At 42.7% G+C, this 16,324-nt stretch overlaps 4 protein-coding genes and 2 non-coding genes across 6 annotated transcripts; 1 reads left to right on the top strand and 5 right to left on the bottom strand.

The window, feature by feature from the left end:
- Nucleotides 1-28: 28 nt before the first annotated feature.
- On the bottom strand, nucleotides 29-3,871 carry wdr12 (WD repeat domain 12). Its single transcript, XM_026301750.1, has 13 exons — nucleotides 3,711-3,871; nucleotides 3,299-3,393; nucleotides 3,107-3,201; nucleotides 2,864-2,970; nucleotides 2,561-2,676; nucleotides 2,325-2,479; nucleotides 2,194-2,239; nucleotides 2,021-2,106; nucleotides 1,761-1,901; nucleotides 1,421-1,526; nucleotides 1,186-1,318; nucleotides 456-528; nucleotides 29-356 (listed from the first exon to the last, which is right to left on the bottom strand). The coding sequence occupies exons 1-13, from the start codon at nucleotides 3,749-3,751 to the stop codon at nucleotides 279-281; spliced, it is 1,272 nt and encodes a 423-aa protein (XP_026157535.1). The 5' UTR covers nucleotides 3,752-3,871; the 3' UTR covers nucleotides 29-278.
- Nucleotides 3,872-4,356: 485 nt separating this feature from the next.
- nop58 (NOP58 ribonucleoprotein homolog (yeast)) lies at nucleotides 4,357-8,601 on the bottom strand. Its single transcript, XM_026301721.1, has 15 exons — nucleotides 8,446-8,601; nucleotides 7,963-8,039; nucleotides 7,799-7,851; nucleotides 7,436-7,560; nucleotides 7,214-7,350; nucleotides 6,963-7,027; nucleotides 6,722-6,856; nucleotides 6,436-6,581; nucleotides 6,071-6,197; nucleotides 5,720-5,883; nucleotides 5,504-5,638; nucleotides 5,184-5,245; nucleotides 4,950-5,092; nucleotides 4,725-4,858; nucleotides 4,357-4,609 (listed from the first exon to the last, which is right to left on the bottom strand). Exons 1-15 carry the CDS (start codon nucleotides 8,488-8,490, stop codon nucleotides 4,544-4,546), a joined length of 1,614 nt encoding a protein of 537 aa, XP_026157506.1. The 5' UTR covers nucleotides 8,491-8,601; the 3' UTR covers nucleotides 4,357-4,543.
- On the bottom strand, nucleotides 5,954-6,037 carry LOC113127612 (small nucleolar RNA SNORD11B). Its single transcript, XR_003295454.1, has one exon. It is a non-coding gene; the product is annotated as a small nucleolar RNA SNORD11B (small nucleolar RNA).
- On the bottom strand, nucleotides 6,277-6,360 carry LOC113127614 (small nucleolar RNA SNORD11B). Its single transcript, XR_003295456.1, has one exon. It is a non-coding gene; the product is annotated as a small nucleolar RNA SNORD11B (small nucleolar RNA).
- Nucleotides 8,602-10,026: 1,425 nt separating the features above from the next.
- Nucleotides 10,027-13,784, top strand: nufip1 (nuclear FMR1 interacting protein 1). The gene is made up of 9 exons (XM_026301819.1): nucleotides 10,027-10,332; nucleotides 10,608-10,792; nucleotides 10,889-10,951; nucleotides 11,042-11,118; nucleotides 11,247-11,339; nucleotides 11,465-11,640; nucleotides 12,066-12,203; nucleotides 12,359-12,600; nucleotides 12,709-13,784. The coding sequence occupies exons 1-9, from the start codon at nucleotides 10,110-10,112 to the stop codon at nucleotides 13,246-13,248; spliced, it is 1,737 nt and encodes a 578-aa protein (XP_026157604.1). The 5' UTR covers nucleotides 10,027-10,109; the 3' UTR covers nucleotides 13,249-13,784.
- Nucleotides 13,785-13,924: 140 nt separating this feature from the next.
- On the bottom strand, nucleotides 13,925-15,742 carry LOC113127363 (glucagon-1-like). The gene is made up of 6 exons (XM_026301847.1): nucleotides 15,651-15,742; nucleotides 15,413-15,519; nucleotides 15,011-15,166; nucleotides 14,730-14,846; nucleotides 14,109-14,252; nucleotides 13,925-14,011 (listed from the first exon to the last, which is right to left on the bottom strand). Exons 1-6 carry the CDS (start codon nucleotides 15,651-15,653, stop codon nucleotides 13,972-13,974), a joined length of 567 nt encoding a protein of 188 aa, XP_026157632.1. The 5' UTR covers nucleotides 15,654-15,742; the 3' UTR covers nucleotides 13,925-13,971.
- Between the last annotated feature and the right edge of the window lie 582 nt (nucleotides 15,743-16,324).

Here is a 16,324-nt window from a genome sequence, read left to right as displayed (position 1 = left end):
AATGCAGCATTAACTTCAGGAGACTTCATTTTAGGAGTCAATAGATTTATAGTTTTCTTGGATTATAGGAAAACAAAGACAATCCATAAGAAAATATGTGTAAAAACTAAGGGGTTAAGAAAATAACCAGGACAGCAAAGGTTCCACATCACAAAATACAAAATCCCTGCTGCTTTTATGTGTCTGTCAAAACTGATGCCATGTAGCCATCTGTCCCATCCTGAGCATCTGTGGTGATGGACGTCTTGAGTCTAGGCAGGTCATACTGGCTGTTGAATCTACGCCCCCACATCTGTCTGACATGCTGTGTATCTGTAGGTGTACAGCTTGTTGTCTGCACCTGCGCTCAACATCAGCTGAAAAGGAAACAAAGGAGACAGCAAGTTACACAGTGACGTTGTGTATGAGGTGTTGCCGTGAGGTTGAAATCTTAGAGGACAGCAGGTGTGTCTTACATTGCTTTCCGTCCAGTCCACACAAAAGACTTTGTCCTCGTGGGCAGCCAGGTCATACAGAGGAGCCTTACAGCTGTAAGACAATAATAGTCACATCTGGGTGATGCCTTTAACAATCTAAATTATTCACATACAATTTAGATACAACTCAGTACAAAACCAACTAATTCTTACTAAGTGTTGTCATGTTGTACATGCAGGCTGAAAAAAAAAAAAAGGCCCCTCGGTTTTGTGTGCCATTCTGACAAAGACAGGAAGCCTAGTTTCATAAAACAGGCGTCACTGGCAGACAGATGTTTACTCAAAGATGTGTGGAATGAGCAGGATGTCTCGCTCCACACTCTGCACAAGTGACCTTTCACTCTGTAACAGCATTATCCGGTGTATGATCTCATTAGCTACTGAAAATGTCTACTGAGGAATTCTATTCTGTTTCTGCTTGCTCTGTGTAGAGAGTACAGCTTGTACAAATAGCAGCGTAACCACGGTAACCATCTGTCCCACCAAATTGCATTTAATTAAGCAAATTGGGCCTAAAGTCGGTGAATACAGGAAAGCACATAAAAGCATTTTTAGCCATGTCTCACAGATTTCATCTAACTATATCTGAACCATATTAACATTATTTTAAAGCTGTTTTCTACTAACACCATAAAAATCTAAATTCCCCTTTACTGCCAACAGGACACATATTTTATAAAGTCTACAGTGAGTTGTGAGCTTCGCAGACCTTCTGGTGTCCCATAGTTTCACCAGGTTGTCAAGGGAACCGGAGACCAGCTGGTGTTCATCCGAAGGCGCCCATTTCACAGCCGTGACCCAGCCAGTGTGGGAGGTCAGAGACAGCAGCACCAGCGACCCGTCTGGAGGCAAGAAGAGCCGTGAAGAGGGGAAGAGACGGGCGCAAATGCAGAAAAATAGTCTTTCACATTAAGACACCTGCACTATTTATATCTAGGTGGTACCTTTGGTGCGAGGGTCCCACAGTCTGATGTGTCTGTCAGTGCTGCCTGAGGCCAGTCGTCGACACAGAGGGGAGTAGGAAATGCAGTTAAACACTTTACTGCCCGTCTGTGGAAAGTAGAACAATGTCGGTTTATTATGGGAAATGCCACATAGTCTCAAAATGATTCCACGTATCTATTTTTCACTTATGTACAATGCTTACCTTTCAGTTTTAGGTATGTACCAACATTTTTGCAGTTAGTATTTATGCAATTTTTATGAAAATATGGAGAAGTAACAACAAAAACGTCATGAGTTCAGTGTTTCACCTGCTAGAATTTGTGTCTAATTGTGTCTCACCAGTGTAGTCTTCATCTCTCCGGTCTCGGCGTCCCACACCCGAATGGTGTGGTCCCACGATGCACTGCAAACCTCCTCACTGTCACACCACAGGACAGAGGACACTGCCTCACTGTGTCCAGACAACGTCATCAGGGGGGTCTGTGTCAGTGCGTGAACATTAGAACCTCATGTTTTGACAACCCTTCTTGAAACCCATTTGACATGTTAACTTCAAGCCATCAATTTTGAGGCGAGTTATTCTCCAACTCAGCACTTACCCTGGTCAGGCCCAGCTGCTGAGTCTTCTGTTTCTTTCTTGGTCTGTCAGCAGGTTCTTCAATCTCATCTGCTTCATCTGTGGGCACTGACAGCAGACCGAATATGTTGTAGCTACATAGAAATTTCAGTAAAAGTACAGTAATGCTTAAGAGTCATTATTCTGAGCACATACCTGCTGACCAAATTTTCAACATTTTGTCCCAGGAACCACTGCAGAACTAGAAGTGAGTGACAAAAACATTAGACTGATAAACTGAAGCCTATTTTGACTTCATAGTTTGTTTTAATCCCCTTCAGCTTTACCTTTGAGCCAGTGGGGTCTGTGGAAACGGTGTCGACGCTCCCGGTGTGTCCCCGACAGCAGTGTCTGGCTTTCACCTTGTTCCTCTCAGAGTTCCACTCCCAGAGCAGGATGGTTTGGTCCAGAGAGGCCGTCAAAAGCAGAGAAGTCAGACCATCTGCACAGAAAACATCCCCAAATATGTTTTAACAAAGTTTATTATTAACAGTGTGAATGTCCACTATCCTGTCCCACTCACCTCTTTTGACCCAGGCTACGTCTTTGACTACATCTGTGTGTCCTGCCACCGTCATCACCGCCTTGCCCTCCACAGACCAGATCCTGGCTGTCTTATCATACGACCCTGATAGGATCCTGCCAAAAAAAACCACAGGGACAAAACAGATCTACAGGATCTTTGAATTTCAAAGTTCACAGCTTGACTAAAGCAGCATCATATGTTTCCCAATAAATAGATCATGTAACAAAAATTACACCTGGACTAAAAACAAACAAAAAGTTACATCAAGGTGGCAAAACATTCCCTGTTTGTGCTTCTCACCATTCAGCATCTGCATCTATGGAGCTAATCCAGTCATCATGCATCATGCACTCCTCCGGCTCTGGCGCTGTGATTCGCTCCACATACTCTATCTCCACCACTTCTTCCTGAAACAGACACACAGCTGTCACAGTCCTGTTTGTGCTCACGCTTTAGGAGAAACAGATCCCCATCAGATCCTTCTCTCTGACAGTCCATCCCTCCCTCATCACGCACAGAATGTGCCACTGAGGCTCGTCATACCGTTGATATGCCCTCGGTCTCCATGTGAGTGGACAGCGGCGTTCGCAGGAACTGACCCTTGATCAGGAAATCGAAGTCCACTTTCTTGTGAGATGCTGTTGAAACAAAAAAAAAAAAGCCACACATGCATTAAAGTATAACAAAAAATAAATACTGACCTAAAACAGAAGATGAAACTAAATATACATTTACCATGTTTAGCCTCCAGTAGCTTGTTGATGACATTGCTGAGGTCCTGCACCTCGGAGCCAGCTGGGATGGAGAATGGCACATCATCTACAACATACCTACAGAGAAACGTTGTAACTTTAGTTACACTAATCAAAACCACACCTGCCATTGACATTTAAAGGCCTCATTGGCCATAGAAGTTACTTTATACCACATAAACAAACACAAGGAAGCACTCAGTCATATCCTGGGATTGTGAGCTTTGGTTTGATAAAAACATCAGCAGTAATTAAGCCTCAGCCAGAGTGTACGTAAGAAAACGACAGTGTATAACAGTGTGTGTTTACTGGAAGACACAGCTAGTCGGCTAGCCCGCTAACTAATCCCGTCCTTTCCATGGGTCCTGTGTTTGGTCAAAGGGTCCAGAGCTCACCTTTGGTCCTCCGTGAAGAACCTCGCCTGTAGCTGCGACATGTTTTCTCTCAGAGGTGTTATCTGTGACGGTGGTTCTGTTAGCTGGACGGTAATGCTGGTCCTTCACAACACATCTGACTCGTGTAGCCAGGCCACGTGGTACGAAGCAAGGACGCCAGCTGAGCCCAGATCACATCGATCCTCTGCGGATCGGTGCTCCTCGGGTAATGCCTGATATCAGCTCTCACTTCATTCAGCGACCTCGTGTGGAGGCTGACAGAAAAAAAACTAATAAACGATTTAAGTGCCACATTCATCTATCTCCAAATTATTTCTCCATTATTTTCACGTATTGATTTAGGCAAAGTCAGAGTCAGTTTAACATTTTAACTCACTAGTGACTGTCGACTTCTTGATTGTCAACTTTACAACTGGTGCTGTTTGTGTACCAAAGTTTTTCATCTATACAAAACACATTGTCATTTCTCTGAAATGACAATAAACCCAGTAACCATGAAATAGTCTTATTTCATGTTCCCAGACATTTCTCTGTACAAACTGTTTTTTTTTTTTAATGTGATATCTGGCTGTTGTCCTTCAGTGTAAAAGATTGAAGTTCTGTCACCCAGTGTGACATCTTTCAGATGTACAATCAAACCACAGAATTAAAGAAAAATGTTTATTGACCAGGGCAGATGTTCACAGTCTTAGACAAGGATCATCACAAGAGAACTGGGAAACCCTTTCAAATCATTGCTCTGTGCTTGAAGCAGGTCTGATACAGATGTATTCAAAACTAAAAAACAATCAACATAAAAACTGTAAAATGAAGTATATACACTGTCGACTCTTTCAGTCATCTTCTTCTTCTTCCTCCTTTATCTTCTTTTTTTTCTTCTTTTTCTTCTTCTCTGTTGACTGAAGAGAGAAAAAAAAGGACCAGTTAGAAAATATTAAAACAATTCAAATAGATAAACTTTATTAGTCAAATGTGTCATGAGTCAAATTTATTGTCTTTAAACTTGTGTCTCACCTCTGTTACAGCTAACTCTTCTTCTTCCTCCTTTGGTTCCTCCAGCTCAGCCTCCACATTCTTGTCCTTCTTTTTCTTCTTCTTTTTCTTAGGAGTCTCCTCTGTTGCTGCCGATGTCTCGGCTTCTTCTGCTTCTACGGAAATAAAAAACACCAAGGAGACAAAACACCATTAGCATCATGAGGTCCAGTGTGGACATTAAGACAACAGATGAGCTTCACTCACCTTCTGTTACTGGTTCCTTTTTGGGCTTTTTAGATTTGACGACTGGTGTTACAGCCACATCCTCTTCCTCCTCCTCAAACTTCCTTTTCTTCGAAGTGGAGGGAATTGTAGAATCGCCGGACGGATCATAGATTCTCACCTCACTGTGGATGGAAATGTGGGTATTTAATACCTTTCATACTACGCATGGAAATATACATGCCCTTCGGAATTGAGTCGTTTAGGAATCCTCACCTCTTGTGCTGGTACTTGTCTGCCTTTGCCATCGCTTTGCCTGTTCCACTGATTCTGCGGATCTAGAAAAAAAAGTTGTGGAGGGGGAGAAATTAGATGACAAGCAGAAAGAAAAGTAGACATCAATTCACCTAATTTATCAGAACAACATTCTAGTCAGTTCACTAAAACCAAACTATGAACTGATCAGCAGCAACCACTGGGATTGGGGCTGAGAGCCACAGAGACTGACCAAAACACCTTTTTATTCAGACTGATAAGTAGAAAGAAGTAGCATAATATCTGTGGACATGGTAAATGACTCTTGTAGCTGTACTTACACCCCGCTCCTCCAGCTGCCGCAGCCTGGCCTCCAGTTTGGCTCGGTTCTCTGCTCCCATTTCTGCATTTGTGTCCTCGCCCAGGGCATCATATCGAATAGCCAGTGCTGCTTTAGCTGCCAGCATCCTGGAGATCTAAACAACAAGCACAGCCCAAGTTTTTTACTGGACTCACAAGTTATTACCTAGCCCAGTTACCAGCCCTTCTGAACTCACCTTGCCCTTGTTCTTGGCAGTGGTCTGGCCCACAAGAGAGGCGTGGTAGATGAGACCGTACTTGGGCGTGTCTTTGCGTGTCTTCAGGGCTCTAAAAAGAGCCTTCTCTGCGCCGAGGATCTGCACCGTGGAGGCTGGGTGCTTTGCCAGATTCAAGAGCGAACCTTGACATAAAGCAGAAAGAAACATGTAAATATAAATGTGCTCACTAGTACCTGCTCACTGAGTATGTAAACCAAGCTCAGATGAGGTAGTGACTTAAAACCCATCACTCATTTTCAGGAAAGTGACATATAGTCGCCATCATCACTGCTTGGTCGGTTTTCGCACAGTAACCTCTTTGCGACTTACCAGCATGTGAAATGAGACGGGCGCCGACCAGCTCACCCACCATTACTGTCAGGTTGGGGGCGATCGCCATCATTCGATTCTTCAGGTAGTCGTAGAGCTGAGCGCGGTATTCTGAAATCTCTATCACCTGGAGGAGGCAAACTTCCTGTTACAAGTGGCAGCAGCCGAGGAGCGAACACATTAAAGCATCACAGGAGGTGTTGGTGTGACAGTTCAGAAGAGGTAGTGACTGATAACCCACATGGACTGTTTCAGGACAAAGACAACTGTCATCATCATCACTACTGTCACTAGGTTTTCCTGACAGTGAAATAAGAAAGTAAGGACGTATTGGTCTAAACATTATGATGAAAAACGACACATACCTGATCACATAGGTGCTTAATATTGCTGATGTCCTCCTCTGACACTTCTGTTCCCATGGAGATCTCAGCAGCCAGTTTAACCTCGGCCTCGATTTCCTCGGGGAGGATGTCTGACAGGTCCGAGCCGGCCACGTTTGTGCGATCCCCTGGAAACACACACCAGCACTTTGAGCTAAACAGGATCCACCAGTTTTACTCAAAGTCCAGCTTACTCTTCATAAGGAGCCTTACACTAAATGAATGGAGTATGTTTAAATAGTAATGTACAGAAGCACGTTATTTTTACCAATTTTGCGGACACTTTTGCAGTAAGCCAAGTTGTCCGTGATGATTTTTCCAAGCTCAGGAAAGTGCCAGCCGTACCACTCTCTGCAACGCATTATGTAGTTGTTGAGCTCCTTATCCAGGTCGTCCAGAAGTGCTGAAGAGTCAAAGATAAGAAACACTAAGTCACCAAACATCATATTCATAAATACATATTTTTAGATCTATTCTCATACAACAAACCAGCAGAAGTAACAACTTACAAATGGCCTGCACAATCATGGTGTCCACTTTGTCCGGACTGAACTTCAGCTTGTAGCGAGATAAACTGCAAACACACAAGAACACAGGTGAGTATCTTCACACACTATGGTCAATTAATATGTGTTGATGAATGCACTGCCTCAGTGGTAGTGACGAATGCTGAGAAAAATCTACAGGAAAGTTTCAGACAGCAAGTGTAATCACAGGCAGCAGTCACGTTCATGCAATACTGCAGCTGTGTGCTACCAACCTGTGAGCCAAGCCCAAGGACATAGCACTGATCTCTCTGGGAGGAAGCCCAGGGATGAGACTCTCCATCTGGTTCCTGATGCATCTCATCAGTTCAGCCACAGCAGGACTGTGGACACAGCTCAGGTCCAGCTTGTCCTGAAAACCACAATCTATTCAAAACAACGCCTGCAAATAATGCTCAGCTGCTGAACGTTAATTACGAAGAACTTGGGTCACGTACTTTAATAACTCCACCGAGTTTTGCATCACTGATTGCCAGCTGTTCGTGAGCCTCCTTGGCCACTACTTTCTTCAGCACCTTTTTCAAACTCTTGCCAATTTTTCCCTCGACAAGTGCAGTGACAGCTGAGAGGAAGAAGATGAGAACATTGCATCACATGAGCTGTAACACCTACATAAACTGATGCATGAGAGTTAATGGCAGAGGGCTCAGTCTAATACAGATTATAAAAAAACTTTTTATTAATCAGTTATTAATGTTTACCTTACTTAAGCTAAACTACCTGCTGATATGAAACAATGTGGTGGTGACAAAGCCTGAGATTTCTCATGTTTTAACCTCATTACAGACATGTCCGATTACCTGCTAAGGCCTCTGTTGTGTCCTGAAACTTCTCAAAGTGCTTCAGCTTCACACTGACAGGGACAAAACCCCAAAACAGTGGTTACTTCCTTCTCGTGTATAAGAACCACACTACACAACCATCAATGACAGCCTTTTGGTAACAGTCCCAGCTGAACACTTACATTTTGTTGGCCTTCTCGGGAGTCTCAAAGTCCTTATACAGGCTGTCGACCTGCTGCAGCTTGGATTCATCGAGGACCTTGAATAAAAACACTTTGTATTAGTGGCCTCACATTAAACAGTTGGGATTACCACTTGGCTGCTGTGAGGAGTACAATTGGCCACTGTTAGCCCCATTGAGTTATCGCCGGTGTGCACACGTGGCTGCAGGGCCTTCAGATTGCTAACTTCATGTTAGCCTGTACGTTAACAAGTATCACTCGTACCAGCAAACCGCTTTAAATCACACACATCAGGGCGCTTGAATAAAAATCAAAATACTGCCCACTCGCTTTGCTCACATCTAGCGATGTTAACGTTACATACGAGTGAATGAACCTTCACTGCGCTAAGTAGCAACTGGGCTAAGCCGAGCTAGCTCAAGTAGCGACATGGTATAAAATGCTCTTTCTGGAACTGGCAGGAAAGAAAGGCCGACTACACACCTTGAAAATTGCAAATCCAGCTGCGGTCTCAAATAAAACGAGCATTTTGGCAGCGGCTCTCTTAACCTAAACTCTGCTTGTAGAGTTTGCTCTCCTCGCAGAGCAGACAGCCTTCCCCGTTTCTAAACGCTGCTCCTACTCTCTGAAACACACGTGGTGATAGAGGAGCAGCGGGCTACGGCAAGCCAAACATGCCAAAATCACTTTGTTACTACGAAAACACAATTGCACAATGTTCATAGATAAATTTTAAACCAATTAAGCAATATATATATGTACATATATACAATACCAGAAAATGAACATTAATTCTATAGCACGTTAACTATGTATTGAAAATGTAATATTTGTTGTGATTGTGTTTTGTTTGTTTTTTTAACTCAAAGTTGTGAGCTGCTGTGTGGGGCTGGGACAACTAAAAGTTGGACTTCTTTTTGTTCTTTCATCACATCAAGACCCCAGAGACAGCTGCAGTTCTGTGTAAATAACAAATCTATCTTGCATGAAGAAACAACCCGTCATTCATCAGAAACTGTGTGATTCTCAGATTTCCTTTTTTATAGTGCAGAAACACTGTTTTCATTCAGTGGACACAACTCGTATACATTTCAACACAGTCGTCATAAATCCTGAAATCCTTCATGTGCTTGTCCATTGATTTTACTGACATGCAGGAATTATACAGATGCTTTTGTATAGTTCACTAGTGATGGGCAGGTGAAGGCTCATGAAGCTATTTCCTTCTAATTGTATCGAAAAAGATTCACAGCTTCAAGGCTTCAGTGACATCTGATGGACAACTGAACCAAACTATTACTCATTGACTAATATGAGCCTTAGGTGTAATTGATACTGTATGTTTCCTACATTGGCCTCCGGTACAGCAGGTGGCAGTATACAGAACATAATCTGTAACATCTACAGAACAAAACAAATAGAAGAAGAACAGCATCCCGAGGAGTTGGCGCGTCCAAAATCAAAGTTTTAATTAGTGATATGTCCCATGATACAATCTGTTGTTGTTGAAAGCCTGAAGCCCGCACACGTGTTTTGTTAGGAGCAGCACTGTAATGACGCTGATAATAAGATTATAGGGTGTAGTATTTAGAGTTTTTTTTACACCGGGTTATGTAATGGGGGGTATTTGGTGCTGCAGTCAGGCAGTAACACTGCTGGATTTATTCTAAATGTGTGTGAGGCATCAATCATTATAGATTTATTGTCTTCTGTTCATCACCTCACCCTCTGTGTTTGCGCAAAGGTTTGTTTTCTCATAGGTCACGAGCTGCGCGTGAGAAGTGACGTCGCCACCTTCAGGCCCCATTAGTGTGTAGCAAAGTTTCTAAACGCGGAGGGCCCCTGTCCCTTTATTCGTGTTTAGGACCCGCCCCCACCAAGCCAGGACCTAAAATAACACTAAGACTATTTTACAATGCAAAGAGAAGAAAGTGTTATACTTTTGTTCAGTAACCACCAACTATGATTTCTCTTGTGCGAATTTAAAAACGAACAAACAAACTAAATAGCTCTGTAAGCACGTGTTTCCTTTGCTTCCTGCTTTCCCCGGAAGTGACGAGCGTGTATAAGCAGGAGCAACACAAGCACGTGAGGTTTGTGTGGTGACAAACCTAAAGTGATCTAGTGGAGTCCGCAGGGTTAGCAGTATGAATGAGGCGGGACATTATCCCCCTCCGGACTTTAGTAGTCCTCCTTCGAGCACCATTCAGCCCCGCTCCAGCAGCTTCCATCCCAACATGTGGAGCTGGACCGAGACGCCCTCCGAGACCAGCTGGGGCTACGGTGGCCAGGCGGGTTGGCACCAGGGGCCGATAGCAGGGTTTGGTTTCCCATCAGATCGTGTGAACTATGGACCGAACCATTCATACGGTGAGGAGTTTATATAGGACTTTGTTGATCTGTATTTTTCTCGATTATATCAGAAGTAATGCATGAAAACAGCCGGTTTTAGTGTCAGTCACATAATACAGTTTCACAGGACATATTAATGCCTGACCTTGTAAGACACTATGCATTTTTACAGCCTGTAAAATCAATGAAATGTTCCTTTAATGGCTATAAGTAATAATACAATATGAGTAATATATGAAGATTTTCTTGTGCATGTTCCACTGTGGTGGCTATAACTTCAGTCATGTCTTCAGGTCAAGGCTTTGCTCAGGACTGGCATCGAGGTGGGAGACAGAATTACAGGCCCCCCGGCAACCAAGGAAAAAAGGTTAAGCAGAAAAATAAGAAAGAGCCAGAGTTTTCCCATTTTTGTGACACGTGTGACCGTGGTTTCAAAAAACAGGAGAAATACGATGAACATATATCTCAGCATGTCAAGGTAATTTCAGCTCTTGTATACAATATATGATCCTCTGATCCTACGCTGTGTATTTTGTTTAGTGAGTGTTTTCATTGTCCTCACTCTCTCACCCAGTGTTCTGTGCCCGACTGCAGCTTCATGGCTCATGAAAAAATCGTCAATATCCACTGGAGAAATGTAAGTGGAACAATAATGTACAGATGTCACATGTCAGACTGAGACACTGTTTATGTTTTATAATGTGTACGTTTTCTATCCTGACTGCAGAACCATGCACCAGGAGCTAAAAGAATAAAGCTGGACACACCAGAGGAGATTGCAAAATGGAGAGAGGAGAGACGCAAGTCAGTATTCATATCTGGATTGAAGAATCTGTTGCAGCCATTCTCCGAAGTATTGATGACATTGTGCCGCAAGATGATCAAGATTATGTTTTACATATAATGATTTTGCTGGTGACTTCTATTTTCAGAAACTATCCAACACTTCAGAACATCAAGAAGAAGGAAAAAATGATGGAGTTGCGGAAACAGACAGGAGGGGTCTTAGAGACAGTTCAGTTTGGGTGAATATGCAAGTTAGATGTGTAAATTACATATTTTACAACCAGACCAACACTGTATCTGCCTTTTATTTACTTTGACATGACGCCATCTCAAAGTCATGTTTAAATGTGAAATGTTTTCCCAGGCGAATGAGAGGAAGAGGAAGAGGACGAGCACGTGGCCAAGGTCACCGTGGGTTTCAGGAGCGATGCCCACGCGGCCCTCCCCCTGTAGACAACAGCGCTACAGAGAGACCTCCGCCTCTCGCCCAGCCCTGCAGGGATGGGGACCCACTGGGAGCGCTGGCCAGCAGTGACCATGGTGAGTGAGATGCACTGGGGACATGGAACAGTTTTTACACAAACCCTGTCGGTAAAGCAAGGCCAAGTTATACTTATAAACCCCGAAACTTTATAGGGCTGTATTCCCCATGCAGCTCTTTCTGTATTGATATAAACCTACTAAAGTTAGAGTGAGACTTGGTTCTTTAGTAGTATTAAAGCAGAAGCACAGAGCCAGAAAAGAAACAAATGTATAACCTGAGCTGTGTGTGTATATATATATATATATATATATATATATATATATAAATCAATCTGCAATACATATAAGAAATGCTGAAAATATAAATTGAGTACATATAGGAAAAAAACAAAACATTGATTTTCCATTTTTTATGTATCATGATTTGTATAATGTCAGAGACTTCCTAAAAACCTGGAAATGCTTTTCTTATGTGTTTCCAGAGTCTGACGGAGAGGATACAGCTGAGGAGTCGAGGACAGCTGGCCTGGTTGTGGCCCCTAAACAGATGAGCTCAGCTCTTGGCTCCTTATTGGCAAACTACGGCTCCATGAGTGAGAGTGAAAGTGAAGAATCGGAGAGTGAGTGTTGATCAGAACCATATGTCTCTAAGAACCATCTCTATGTCAGTGGGGAGTGTTATCTGGTGTTATACTGTCAGTAGTTAAAGTACTCACATCTTTGTACTTAAATGTAGTACTTGTGTAAATATACTGCTGTTTTCCTTGTGTTTCAGCCAACCCTATTCAGAAAGCTAAAAATCTAGTGCAGGAAAACCAGGTTCTTCTAAACACAGCACCACTGACATCCCAGGGCAGAGGGTCCTGTAGAGGCCTGGAGACCTCTTCACACGGAAGAGAAACAAACCAAGTCCCCCAGCCGGGCTCTACTAACAGCCGAAAAGGAAGAGGCAAAGGAGGAAGGGGAGGCAGACACCAAGAGACACCGCAGAAACGTCATCCAACTCTACTTGAGATGGTAAGGAGCCATCTGACATCATATCAGCATATTTCATAGTTTTACCTTGAAAAAAATCAGGCATTTCTCAACCACCATGTCCTTCTTTGTTTTCTTTCCTCTGTGTAGTTACTAGCCCCAGATATCCGCCATGAGAGGAATGTTCTCCTGCAGTGTGTGCGTTATGTTGTCCGCAACAACTTCTTTGGCCTGGAGTGGATCAGGACCAAACCAGCAGTCACATCAGGGCATGATGAGAGAAGGCAGGAAGAACTATCGGAAGGAATCACAGCGGGGTCCCAGTCTGCCTCTACAGCTGGAGGAGAGAGAAGTTCAACAGAAACTGGCACAGCAATCCCAGAGGATGGCAGTGAGGAGGATCTGGAAACAAGCAAAGCTGTTGCAGTTGACCCGCCGCAGATCTGTCGGGACCGGGCCTTACCAACTGACCATGTTCGCTCAGAACAGTCCAGGGATCTTTCCTTGGACACAGGAGCACGAGCTGAGCAGGTTTTAGGGGAATTCATCCAGAATGAAGAGACAGCTGGCAGAGGATGCCGCAGTGTCGAAGTGACCACAGATAAAATCACACCTACCTCTAATGTGTATGATGACGAAATATGGGAGAGCCCTGGTGGTGTTCAGTCAAATCCTGGCAGTTTACTCTAATGGATTCACCTTTGGTTCCAAAACTGAAAACTGAGCTTTGTGTCATTCAGATGTCATGTTTATATACTTCTGTCCATTTTTTTTTTTTTTTTTTTGTTTTGTTTTTTTTTAAGTAATGTCTTTTTTATGTTAGTATGACTAAATATCAAGTTATATTTTTGTAAAATGGTATGCTCTGAATGACATGCTGTTTTTGGTCAAATAAATCACAAGTAGTGACAGCTGTTGTATTTTAAACATTTCTTTTTAAATGATAAATTTACAATCGAATCCAATGGGGTGGAAGAAACACAGTCTAAGGTAATTTAGGTGAAAGTCATTGAAGATATCTATGTTTGCAAATGAGACTGATGCTGCAAACGCAATGAAAAACTTTTATTTTGCAGAGCAGATTAATAGTATGCAGTGAAAACCAACTATGTTTCTTGTGTTTTCAATAGGTCGACCTGAGATTTCACTTCTTGTGTTCTTGTTTTCACCTTTAAAAACATAGAAAATAATTAAAATATGTAGAAAAAATATATCCTCAATTGCACCTCTACTTTCTGGTGTATCATAAATGCTATGGACGAGTAGCAGGTTTTGTATCTGTGCATCATGTATGGTAATAGAGTTTAAAAAAAAAAACTTCGAATTTTAAATATAACATTGACATTACAATATGCAAAGCAGTATGGCTTTCTCTTCTTCGTGAATATGGCTTTGTGTGCAGCACACAGGCATTCATTGAGAAGTGTCACGTTGGTCCACTTGTCTTTTTTTACTGTAAATGGGGGAAAAAAATCACAGTCACACTAAGTCTGATGATTAAAAATAGACCTCTAGCAATTATCAGATCAGTCATGTGACTCAGTATTTACCTTTCCCCTGAGGGTTTGGAGGTCATAACCCAGAGTAAATATTCCTTGGCAGCCATAGAATCCAGCACCTTGTTCACATCACTGGTGAAGCTTCCATCTACATGCCTCCTGCTGAACACATCCTCCCGCCTGTTCATTTCAGATCTGGGTATGTACACAAGGCACACAGTGTAAACACCGCCCATTAGGGGGCACTGACCCCACGGTGTGGAAACCTGCCATTTTGAGCTCCAGTGTTTGATGTGCGTTGTTCTTCCAAAAAAAATATTCGTTGATTATTTTTGTGAAGACAGGTAGCTGTGATTGGATTTATGATTGGTTCCTTGTCTTTTTGCATGTTTTGGTGTGAAAAAAATAATCTCACAGTCATCACACAGTCTAGAAAACATATCAATCAACGCAGTAGAACAAGTTTCGGTGATTTATTTTAGCACAACCACAAGAAACAAAGCAAAGAAAGGAAAAAGTTGAAGTGGCACAAGAAGTAGGTTAGCAGTTGATTAGCACTTTCTGACTCAACATGTCTCTGTCTCTCTTGTCAAGGTGGAATCAGACACAGGCAGGTAGGCTGTTAGGGGTTTTGGTACTGTAGGGGAGGAGAAGGAAAGCGAGACAGCCTACTCTCTTCTGATTTGTCCAGACTTGAGCTTGGCAACAAAGTCTTTGATTGCCTGGTCCTTAAGGTAGGAGCTCACATCGCTGGTGAAGGTCCCCTCTGCATGGCGCTTTTCTGTAGCACTGAAAAACACACAGTGAGACATAGTGTAAAATTAAACCAGTGAAGGTGATCCTGAGCTTGAATGCAGCTAGACTAAACATTCAAGAGAAAGACCCAAACAAGTGAAAACCTGTATACAGTACACATCTGGTATGATTCTTCTGATTATTTTTTTCACACTGACCCGCTTCTCTTGTTGTTCATCAGCCACCGAACAAAGTCCTGGGCCTTCCTTTCCTCCAGGTATTTGCTGTAGTCGTTTGAGAAAGTTCCTTCCGAGTGTCTCTTCGTGTTCGACAGCTCCCTTGGCTCATCCACTACTGTGTCATCTGCCTCGAAACTACAGTACGGCACGAAACGTCTGACAATTACTATCAATTTGTAGTATTTTTACACAGCTGTTAATGTATTTTCTTTCTATTTTCTTTTTATTAATCCAGTTTTTTATTCTGTACTATAGAATTATAGCTCTGCTTAGGTGTATCTGTTATTTTTATTGAAATACAGAGTACCTGTGTACCTGTGTAGAACCTGTGTCCCTTAAATAACAACATAACTTCATTTAGTTTCGATGTAATTTCTGTACCTCGAGCTGTTGTCAGCCTCCAGCAGAGGAACCTGCCAGCTACTCTGGACGCAGCCAAGAACCAGAAGGATGTTGATCAGGGAGTAGATGCTTTTCATGGTTATAACCTTTGCCATAGAACAGCACATAGAGCCATAGAGAGTCACCATACAGATTGAGTTTATAAAAAAATCCTCATTAGATTAGAAAAGTAAAAAAAAAACAAGTGACTTTAGCTTTGCAGCAAAATATAACTCACCATTTCGTCTTTCTTTGCAAAGAATGGTGCTGATAGTTCCTCTGCTTGTTGCTGGTGTCTCTATCTAACTGTCCTGTTTTGCTAGTTTGTCTTATATAGGATAAGATGTGGAGGAGGAGTCTGCTCAGGTGGGCCAATTTTTACCACTCTACCAGATTCACCTGTTACTCTCAACCCATTAGACATGGACACTGTCTCATTGGCTGCATGAACAACCAGAGCGTTCGTTCAGAAAGGAAAGATGGCATTCATGCATGATGCCAGCTGCTACTTAGGTGTTAAGATCAAACAAACACAGCTCATCCTGTTAAACAGAAAGTAGGGGAGATGCTCTAATGTGCTACTGTGTCATCATGATGGGAAGAGATACATGTGCTGACATATTTGGGAGGTCAGTCTGTGGATTCTTCCCGATCAACTTTAAAAGATGGGGAAAATTCCCAGTTTTTATTGCATCAATAGCACTTATCTCTGTTTCGCAAGGTAGAGGTGCACGATTTATGCTGTATAAATAAATGTTCATGTACAGGTACTGCTGTATGGGGTGGCTGCGGCTCAGGAAGTAGAGGTGGTTGTACATTGGAACCGTTGCTATATGAGTGTGTGAGTGGGTCAATGGCAAATATTGAAAGAGTGCACGTGAGTGTAAAAAAAAGGTCCATTTACCATCCATG

Source organism: Mastacembelus armatus, chromosome 2 (assembly GCF_900324485.2).
Source record: "Mastacembelus armatus chromosome 2, fMasArm1.2, whole genome shotgun sequence".
NCBI classification, from domain to species: domain Eukaryota; kingdom Metazoa; phylum Chordata; class Actinopteri; order Synbranchiformes; family Mastacembelidae; genus Mastacembelus; species Mastacembelus armatus.
Note: the sequence above shows the minus strand (reverse complement) of the source record. Positions and strands in the feature narration are given on the sequence as shown.